At 38.2% G+C, this 11,410-nt stretch overlaps 1 protein-coding gene across 1 annotated transcript in view; it reads left to right on the top strand.

Annotated features, from left to right (window-relative positions):
• Positions 1–8,711, top strand: part of MSH2 (mutS homolog 2) — a 78,465-nt gene extending 69,754 nt beyond the window's left edge. Inside the window, exons 15-16 of the mRNA XM_007106847.4 lie at positions 6,342–6,517; positions 8,351–8,711. Coding sequence (XP_007106909.2) covers positions 6,342–6,517; positions 8,351–8,521 — 347 coding nt within the window. The 3' untranslated portion in view covers positions 8,522–8,711. The remainder of the gene's footprint in view (positions 1–6,341; positions 6,518–8,350) is intronic.
• The last annotated feature ends 2,699 nt before the right edge of the window (positions 8,712–11,410 follow it).

The following is an 11,410-nucleotide window of genomic DNA, read 5'->3' on the forward strand; positions in this document are numbered from 1 at the left end:
TTTTGCGGTACGCGGGCCTCTCACTGTTGTGCCCTCTCCTGTTGCGGAGCGCAGGCTCAGCGGCCGTGGCTCACGGGCCCAGACGCTCCGCGGCATGTGGGATCTTCCCGGACCGGGGCACGAACCCGTGTCCCCTGCATCGGCAGGCAGACTCTCAACCACTGCGCCACCAGGGAAGCCCCAGACACGATTCTTAATGCAACTCATTAACAAAAAGACAGCCAGTTAAAAGGCAAAGGATCTGAATAGATAATTTTCCAAGGAAGATACGCAAATAGCCAATAGGCAAATGAAAAGATGCAAGATGTTATCAGGAAAATGCACATAAAAACCAGAGTGAGCTACTACTTCACACCCATTAGGATACTAAAATCAAATCAGATAAACCAGTATTGAGGATGTGGAGAAATTGGAACTCCTACACTGCTATGAAAACGTAAAATGGTGCAGTCACTTTTGGAAAACAGTCTGGCATTTCCTCAGTTAAACATGAGTTACCAGATGACCCAGTATTTCCATTCCTAGGTATATATCCAAGAGAAACGTGTTTACACAAAAACTTATGCACAAATGTTTATAGCAGAATTATTATTTTTTTAATTAATTAATTTTTATTTTTGGCTGTGTTGGGTCTTCATTGCTGTGCGCGGGCTTTCTCTAGTTGCGACGAGCAGGGGGCTACTCTTTGTTGTGGTGGGCGGGCTTCTCATTGCGGTGGCTTCTCTTGTTGTGGAGCATGGGCTCTAGCCATGCAGGCTTCAGTAGTTGTGGCACACGAGCTCTAGAGCACAGGCTCAGTAGTTGTGGTGCACGGGTTTAGTTGCTCCATGTCATGTGGGATCTTCCCGGAGCAGGGCTCGACCCATGTCGCCTGCATTGGCAGGTGGATTCTTAACCACTGCACCACCAGGGAAGTCCCAACAGAATTATTTATAATAGCTAAGAAGTAGAAACGATCCAAATGTCCATCAGTGGATTAATGAATGGATGTACAAAATATAGAATATCCATACAATGGACTATTGTTTTTTTAAATTTTATTTATATATGTATGTATGTATGTATGTATGGCTGTGTTGGGTCTTTGTTGCTGCACGCGGGCTTCTGTGGATTCGTATTAAGGGGCACATGATGTCTTTTGCCGTATCATTGGTGATGTTAACTTTTGCTGCGTGCGGGTTTCTCTAGTTGCCATGAGCTGGGGGCTACTCTTCGTTGCAGTGTGCAGCCTTCTCGTTGCGGTGGCTTCTCTTGTTGCGGAGCACGGGCTCTAGGCACGCCGCCTTCAGTAGTTGTGGAGCATGGGCTTAGTTGCTCTGCGGCATGTGGGATCTTCCTGGACGAGGGATTGAACGGCGTCCCCAGCGTTGGCAGGCGGCTTCTTAACCACTGCACCACCAGGGAAGTCCAAGCAGCTATGAACTTTTATATTTTAATGGATCTTGGTAAGGGAGGGCATCATACTCTCTTTTTGAAATCTGTTCATAGTAAGGGAAAATGTGACAACACATTTTAACCTCATGTTAAGTTTTAGGTGTTCCTTTCATGTTTAGTTATGGCAAACCTCTTGTTAGTTTTTTAAAATTATATAACTTAGGAAATGGTTTTTGAATTCCCAAATGGAGGAGGTTTGAATTTATTCTTACAGCTGCTTATATGTATTTTTTCTTATCCAATATTCCTGTGTACCTTTTCTGTTTTTATATAGGCTATGTAGAACCGATGCAGACACTAAATGATGTGTTAGCTCAGCTAGATGCTGTTGTCAGCTTTGCTCATGTGTCCAATGGAGCACCTGTTCCATATGTACGGCCGGTCATTTTGGAAAAAGGACAAGGGAGAATTATACTGAAAGCATCCAGACATGCATGTGTGGAAGTTCAAGATGAAGTTGCATTTATTCCTAATGATGTTCACTTTGAAAAAGATAAACAGATGTTCCACATCATTACTGGTAAAAAAAACCTAGTTTATGGGCTTTTTACGGGTAATGTTTCCCATTTATTATGTTGGAGTGGAAATATATTTTAAGTTGATGAAGAAAATCCTAGTCCTCGATGTTAGAAAAAGAACGTTGTTCATTCTAGTTTGTAGTATATTAATAATATATGAATGAATGAATGAATGAATATATGTGGACAGAATGAAACTTCTGTTCCAGGGGTTCAGTGCATTTAAAAATGAACATCTCTTCATCCTCCAAGCTTACCTTTGGGCCAAACCTTTCAATAGTGAGGTCATTGAAAGTCAAGCAGAATTAGGTGCTGGAATGACCTCAGCTTAGGGTAGCAATTCTTTAAAAGACATGATACTATATTCATGTGAAACTCGAAAAAAGTAGACTCGTGTATAGACTAAGGTAGCTTGTCTCAAACTAAAGGGTTTTGAGAGATCTTAACGAGATTCTAGAAAATAAAAGTGTTAGGGTGCAGGGGTGATAGGAGTCTTTGGGCAAATGTGTTTGGGAAACGGTCAATGATTGTATTTTATTTTCCCAAATGGATTTTCAAGTTGTTCATATAATCTAACACCATTAATTGGTAAATTGCACATTTTCCAAAAGTAGAGTCATGTCTTTGGGTTTTAGTGTGGAATTTACTTGATTTGAAGGATTTGATCGTACTGATTCATTCTCTGATAGATGCATTTATTAATGAATTATAGTGTTAGTTAAGTAATCAGTTAGGCCTGTACTGCTTTTCTGAATGTCATAAAATTATCCTGCAGGCAGCTTTGTGAGCTGTGGGGAAGTGGTCTGTATATTCTTTCTAGACCATAGTCAAATTATAGGTAAGATATATTTTTCGTGGGTCCTCGTGAAGAAGGGCACAGCATAGGTTTGTCTGAAGAGAAAATAGCATTGTTTCAGGGACTAGTATAAGGCAGGAACTTTGTTCATGCCTTTGGGCAGCCTGTGGTCAGCTTCTTGTATGTCATATCACATGACCTAGGTAATTAGTCACCAATGTGCAATTTAGGAGTAATATTCAATTTATTAGTAGCAAAAATAAGTTAATAATCTTGCTTGTTGATATAATGTTTTGTAGGTCCCAACATGGGAGGTAAATCAACATATATTCGCCAGACTGGGGTGGTAGTTCTCATGGCCCAGATTGGGTGTTTTGTGCCATGTGAGTCAGCAGAAGTGTCCATCGTGGACTGCATCTTGGCCCGGGTAGGGGCTGGTGACAGTCAGTTGAAAGGAGTCTCCACATTCATGGCCGAAATGTTAGAAACTGCTTCTATTCTCAGGTGAGTTCATTTCCCAGTCTCCTGAAAATGGAAATGGATGTCTCTGTCCTTTGAAAAGTAAATTTGCAGGTTCATCGATAAAACATCTGAGATCTTTTATCTAGTTTCATAGTTTTCCTGTGAGCTTTATGCACTTTATATTATCTTAAAAGGGTGACTGGTGATAGTTGTGGAAAGCTTCTTTGATTTTTAATGTTGTCTTCTTAAGGTTTCTGGTAGTTGTTCACCTTATGAATCTCCCCACTGCCATGCTTTTGCTTACGCTGTTCACACTACCCGGAATGGTCCTTCCCTGCTGTTTACCCAAGTCCTTTCTAATCTTTACAGGCCCGTAATGACAGAAATTCTACTTCTCTGATGACTTTCCTTGTCACATGTGCCTAAGGTCATGGGTGTTTCTTCGAACTCTTTGACATGCCTGTAATTTATTAGCTTTTAATTTTAGAGTTTATGAAATCTCTTGTCTTTATTTCATTTTTAGGAGCTTCTTTGAAGACAGGGAGGCTATGCCTTCTGTTTCTTGGAGTCTTCTAAAGTACTTTGCATATAGTAGATCCTTAATAAATTATGCTTTGATTATTGTTTGTGGGGAATTATGAAAGCAATACAGATGTTCAGTAATTAGTCAATAAGTTAATATGCATAACTTAAGAAATTAAAGAAATAAGCAAAAGGTGTCAGTGGCATTTCATGGAGAAAGAAAGAAATGGCCAAGAAGCACATGAAGAACTGTCAAATTCTCTAATTAAAAAAAAAGTTCCCCTCCTTTCATTTGGTTAAAGAGAAAATAAAATGCTAATATCTGGTGTTGGTAGGGCTGCGGCAGGCACACAGATTCTCGTGACCACCAGCCGTGTATGCGAGTGTTCATGTCACCACACCCTTGTCCCATCTTCTTGTGGTATTTTTTTTTTTAATCTTGACTGATTTGGTTGTTAAGAAATGAATGATAGCTGCTTTATTTGGAAATTCTTAGATTACAGCTAATGAGATTGGTAATTTAAAAAATATTTATTCACCATTTGTTTCCTCTTATGTCAGTTGTTTGTTCATGTCCATGCCCATTTTCTTACTGAAGTTTTTAGTGCTTTTCATTGACCTTATTGAATTTTTGTATATATTAAGATAATTAATCTGTTACATTTGTGGCACATCTTTCCCATTGTGTTGCCTTAATTTTGTTGTTTGCATTACCACATGCTATATCATGGGAAATTTTCATGTAATTATGTGTTTCAGGTCTGCAACCAAAGATTCTTTAATAATCATAGATGAATTGGGAAGAGGAACCTCTACCTATGACGGATTTGGGTTAGCATGGGCTATATCAGAGTACATTGCAACAAGGGTCCGTGCTTTTTGCATGTTTGCAACCCATTTTCATGAACTTACTGCCTTGGCCAATCAGATACCAACTGTTAATAATCTACATGTCACAGCACTAACTACTGAAGAGACCTTAACTATGCTTTATCAGGTGAAGAAAGGTGAGTGCATACCACTGGTGTACTGTAAATTTGGTGTTCCTATCCTTGGAATCATTAGTAATTGCCTTATTCTGCATTAGGATGGATTATTGATGTTTTTACAGAACACATTTACCTCTTAATTTACAGTCTGGGGACAGGGACATGGTACGTTATCTATATTTCTATGTGTCATAGTAGAACCACTCATTTTAAAAAGGTCACAGAAAGAATGATCAGCACTTTTGAACATCGTCACAGGGCTTTTGTTCTACCTCCCATGGCGGCATGTTTTCTTGTCAAATTAGCTACTTGATAGTAACAATAAGCTTTGAAGTTCTGAGGCTCTAGCTGTTACTGTTTAATAAACTGTCATAACTATCTGATTATATTTTTAAGAATGTGTTATATAACAGGTTCACTTAAAACTGGGGTTTCCAGAAATCTTGAAATTGTTAGTAGTTACCAGGTAAGGAATGACTTATTTGTTGGCGTTTTATCCTTTGAGAAAAGTTTGTCATTAGTGGACCTGGCAGCTAATCAGATGACTGCGTTGATGAGATTAACATACTGTAAAGTTTTTACTGCTTTAACATTTCACCAATCATCAGAATAGCTTTTTCACATGGCTCTCTGATTTTCCATGAGTGCATTTTTCTGCATCAGTTGGTTGCACGTAAATGAGATTATTTTTGATTCTTTGTTGCTTATGCTTCTTAGGAATCCTTCTGAGTTACTGTTTGCATTGTTGTTGTTGATAGAGACTATAGATACTCTTGGTTGGACATGGCATTTAGCATGAAGTTGAGGTTTTGCTTTTAAAAGGTGTTTTGTGTGATAAAGAAATGGGTTCGAAGTATTAAAAAAGACCAGGTGAAGTTTGGAGAAGATAGGAACAGGTTCCTCCTTCACTGTGGATGTTTCTCAAACACTTGCTTCTATTTTATTTTTGTTTCTCTAAGCTGTGCAAAATATCCAGCTCCAGAATGCATGGGATACATAACTAGGCTAAAGGAAAATTTACAGTTGAGGCAAAAATGGGAGCTCCATGATAACACTGTGAGCAACACTGGTATTTAACATTTGGAAGGAATGTCTTAAGTCAGTTTATTTTCTGCAAATGTGGGTGAAGTTAACATACCTAGTCTAAAAATTTACTAGACTAGATTTGGGTCAAAAATTTCATTGTCATTTGAAATACATTTTGAATTAAATACTCCTCCTACTTAGTGACACTTTACATTTATCTTTTTTTTTCACAGTACTTTAGTTGCTCCCTTATGAAATGAGAAAACCTCAGAGATATTGTGTTGATTAATTTTTCTTCAGATTCAGATATTTGTCTAGGCTTTTGAGGACTAGCTGTCAAGGCTTTTCTCTGCTATTTTTATTTTTCCTACTACATTTGTCGAGGATAAAATATAGCACTGTGTGCCAAGGCATAATCACTTTTCACTGGAGGCTTAATTAAAATTTCTTTAAGTTACTCTGAAACATTTGGCTAATGTATTTGAAATAGTACAAAATTAAGTTTCCTGATGACAAAGTGAGAAAGTAAGTTCCATTTGCATAAATTGCTGTCTCTTCCTACCCTGCCCCTCACACGCCTCAAATCTCTTACAGGTGTCTGTGATCAGAGTTTTGGGATTCATGTTGCCGAGCTTGCTAATTTCCCCAGGCATGTAATAGAGTGTGCTAAACAAAAGGCCCTGGAACTAGAGGAGTTTCAGAATATTGGGAAACCACAGGAATATGATGAAATGGAACCAGCAGCAAAGAGGTGCTATCTGGAAAGAGAGGTTTGTCAAATTATTTTTGTAGTTATTTTTTTCCTATACGATTCTAATGTTTACTTATTGATCATTCATTATTGGTTTCCACTTACATTTCTTTGCACGGTAAAGAATCCATCTGTATCATTTTGGTTTCGCCACTGCACACATCTGCACAATTGAAAGATAGCACTTCAAGTACCAGATTTCAAAAGTAGGAGGATAGGAATATTAGTGTAGGTTAAAATACATAATTCAAAGGAGTTATAGAGGTCCATGCACATCTTTCATTACTTGTAAACAAATAGATCGAGTTCAGTTAAATTAGATATTTACTCAGTGCTTAGCTAAGATGATGAAGAAATGAACACAGTTCCTGCCCTCTAGTTGTTTAGAAACTAGTTGGGGAGGTAGTAATAGTGAGCATGTCATAGAGAATTATGACAAATGTTTACTCAGGAAAGCTCTCTGTGGGCAGTTTCAGTTCTTGTGGGAGCAGTGGATCTTAAGTTAGGCCTTCTGAGTGGTGGGTGAAATTTAGATGTTCACACAGAAAGGTATAAGCATATGCCCAGTGGATTTTTAAAAAATTAAATGATTATTAATTAAAAGGATTTTAATTATTATTTATTTCTGTAATAACGAAAACAAAAGAATCTTAATTTACATCTAGGTCCTGGCAGCATTTACTGTGATTATGCATGTGACAACTTCTTGTCACATTGTTAGCTTTTACCTGGTGAATTTTTTGTTGTTCTTACTTGAAGGATAGATGATGTTACGGTAATAGATGATGTGTATGGTTTTGGGGCTTAAAAGATAAGGTTTTATCTGTTGTACCTATACAAGCAGGAGATATGTATTATAACTTGTTAATAGTTTTAAGTAGGGAAGGTTGCCATCCTGGATATGAAACGGTCTTGGTATCAGCCCCACAGCTATCCATGATCCAGGATTAGGTAGGCTCCTTTATGTAAATGATTCCCAATTAGAATAGAAGTCATAAACTTTTGATAATATTAATTACAATGAATTTTTTTAAAATTTTAAGCTAAGGGAGACATATAACACAGAGTTATCGATGTTACTCAATCTAGATTTTATTTTTTGGGAAAAAGAGGCACTTGTTATTTAATAGAGATGTGTTTCTTCTCTATCTTATCATTTGGATTATCTACCTTTCACCTCTAAGGTACATATTACTAACTGGCTCCCTGGTAAAAAGCAGACTTTTCAGTTCAGCTTCACGTGGAGTAATAACCATTATATCCTTTGCCAGGCACCGTTCTTAGCACTTTACACTCTTTTAACTCTTTAATTCTCACAACAGCCCTGTGTGGTTGGTAATATTATTGTCCCCATTTTATGGATGAGGAATGTGTGTTAAGGAATTAGCCCACGGGTCACATAGTAATAACCACGTTCTTTAGAATGGTAATAACTAGATAGTAAAATAAAGAAGACACATCCTATGTGCGTATGAGTATTAAATTTTCAGTGACTGTTTATACCTTATAGTATTTGTAAACCTTGAGTTCTTTTTCCCCCAGAAGGTTGAGTTTATATATCAGTTATAAAAGCTGAGGGATTTGGGAACTACTAAAATATTCAGTTGCTTTGGCATTAGCAGCTGAAAATATATTTATAAATATCCTTTTAACGACTTGCTATGAAGAAATACAGTCAACTAAGGCCTTTGCTATAAATTCTAGATGGTGCACACTTAAAATTTAAAGAATGTTGTTTAAATATTGGGTGGAGTGTTTAGATTGAAATTATAATGGGACAATTCATTACTATTTAATGTGACTTTTAGAAAAGTCATTTTAAAGACTAATGGAACATTCACATGTTTTTCAGCAAGGTGAAAAAATTATTCAAGAGTTTTTATCCAAGGTAAAGCAAGTGCCCTTTGCTGAAATGTCAGAAGAAAACGTCGTACTGAAGTTAAAACAGCTGAAAGCTGAGGTGATAGCAAAGAATAATCGTTTTGTAAATGAAATAATTTCAAGAATAAAGGTAACTACATGAGTAAATTCCACTAATGGAATGAAGATAGTATTGATAAGCTATTGTCTGTAATGCTTTTGTACTGTTTTATATTAACCCTTTTTCCATAGTGTTAGCAATTGATGTCCATGGGATATCAAGTTAATAAAATATTTAGTATACTTTGCTCTACCTGAGTATATTTTCAGAGATCTTTATTTTGAAAAATGAGAGCTGTAACTGAGGAATACTTAAATGGACATGGGCAATAGTAGGCAATATGTTGAATTTTATAAATAAAATCATGTAGTTTTTAGAATTTGATATGTGTTGTATTTCTTTATGATAAGACTTTTACACATATTCCCGAATGGTATGGAAGAAACGAGTAGCCCAGAGACTTTGTAAAAAAGTAAGGGATCTTAAAGCTAGAAGGAAGCATGGAACCCATTTCCAGTGATTCCCCACAGTGTCCATCTTTTGGCACGAGCCAGGTTGGCTGCATATGCATTAGCCAAGGAACTTATAAATCCAGGGTCCTAGTGTGATCCTCCAGCCCATCTGCCATTCTCCCACCCCCAGTTTGTGATGAGATTTAGAAATCTGGGTTTTAACAAAATCCTTCAGATTGAGAACGCTGATTTAGTCTACTTTTATTTTACAGGGAGATGGAGAGGTTAAGAGTGTAGTGGCTGGTCCTGCTGAACATGGGAGGAAAAGGATAGCCTTTATAATAAATGGTGATGGGATGATAGGGTATTCATATAGGAACAAAACGAGATTGGATCCCTATTCCATATCATATAGAAAAATCAACTCCAGTGAATTTTTTACCTAAATGTACAAAGCAACACTACCAAGGTTTTAGTGTTTGTAGTTCTGTAGAAAATAAAACAGGGAAATATTTTTATGACTATAATAAAAATATAGGAAATATGAAGTTGACTTTGGGAAAGATAGTTCTTAAGTCACAAACACCATCCATAAAGTTTGACACACTTAGCAATATTGAAATTAGGAACTTATTTTCATAAAAAGGCATCACAAAGTTCTAAGAGTACAGTTGACCCTTGAACAGCGAGCGGTCTGGGGCACTGGCCCCCTGTGCAGTCAAAAATCCACATATAACTTTACAGTCCCTTCATATCCACAGTTCCACATCTATAGATTCAAACAACTGTGGATCATGTAGTATTGCAGTATGTATTGTAAAAAATCCAAGTATAAATGGACCCACAGAGTTCAGACTGGTGTTGGTCAAGGGTCAACTGTAGATCCATAATGGGAGAACATATTGGTACCACATAAAATATCAAAGAATTTATATCCATGATATAGAAAGAACTATAAAAATCACTAAACAGACACAATTCTTTTTTTTTTTTTTTTTTTTTTTTTTTTGCGGTACGCGGGCCTCTCACTGTTGTGGCCTCTCCTGTTGCGGAGCGCAGGCTCAGCGGCCATGGCCCGCGGCATGTGGGATCTTCCCGGACCGGGGCACGAACCCGTGTCCCCTGCATCGGCAGGCAGACTCTCAACCACTGCGCCACCAGGGAAGCCCCAGACACGATTCTTAATGCAACTCATTAACAAAAAGACAGCCAGTTAAAAGGCAAAGGATCTGAATAGATAATTTTCCAAGGAAGATACGCAAATAGCCAATAGGCAAATGAAAAGATGCAAGATGTTATCAGGAAAATGCACATAAAAACCAGAGTGAGCTACTACTTCACACCCATTAGGATACTAAAATCAAATCAGATAAACCAGTATTGAGGATGTGGAGAAATTGGAACTCCTACACTGCTATGAAAACGTAAAATGGTGCAGTCACTTTTGGAAAACAGTCTGGCATTTCCTCAGTTAAACATGAGTTACCAGATGACCCAGTATTTCCATTCCTAGGTATATATCCAAGAGAAACGTGTTTACACAAAAACTTATGCACAAATGTTTATAGCAGAATTATTATTTTTTTAATTAATTAATTTTTATTTTTGGCTGTGTTGGGTCTTCATTGCTGTGCGCGGGCTTTCTCTAGTTGCGACGAGCAGGGGGCTACTCTTTGTTGTGGTGGGCGGGCTTCTCATTGCGGTGGCTTCTCTTGTTGTGGAGCATGGGCTCTAGCCATGCAGGCTTCAGTAGTTGTGGCACACGAGCTCTAGAGCACAGGCTCAGTAGTTGTGGTGCACGGGTTTAGTTGCTCCATGTCATGTGGGATCTTCCCGGAGCAGGGCTCGACCCATGTCGCCTGCATTGGCAGGTGGATTCTTAACCACTGCACCACCAGGGAAGTCCCAACAGAATTATTTATAATAGCTAAGAAGTAGAAACGATCCAAATGTCCATCAGTGGATTAATGAATGGATGTACAAAATATAGAATATCCATACAATGGACTATTGTTTTTTTAAATTTTATTTATATATGTATGTATGTATGTATGTATGGCTGTGTTGGGTCTTTGTTGCTGCACGCGGGCTTTCTCTAGTTGCGGTGAGCAGGGGCTACTCTTCGTTGCAGCGTGCGGGCTTCTCATTGTGGTGGCTTCTCTTGTTGGGAGCTTGGGCTCTTAGACACGAGGACTCCGTAGTTGTGGCACCCGGGCTTAGTTGCTCTGCAACATGTCGGATCTTCCCGGACCAGGGCTCAAACCTGTGTCCCCTGCATTGGCAGGCGGATTCTTAACCACTGTGCCACCAGGGAAGCCATATACAATGGACTATTAATTGGCCATAAAAGGAATGAAGGACTGATACATGCTAAAGGTAGGATGAGCCTTGGAAACATTAGTGAAGAAGCCAGGCACAAGAGCCTACGTAATATGTAATTCTGTTCTTGTGAAAGTCCAGAATAGGAAAAGGTATAGAAACAAAGTAGATTAGCATAGGGCTGGCAGGCAGGGCATGGATGGCTAAGGAGGTGATAGCT

This window comes from Physeter macrocephalus, chromosome 12 (genome assembly GCF_002837175.3).
Source record: "Physeter macrocephalus isolate SW-GA chromosome 12, ASM283717v5, whole genome shotgun sequence".
NCBI lineage: Eukaryota > Metazoa > Chordata > Mammalia > Artiodactyla > Physeteridae > Physeter > Physeter macrocephalus.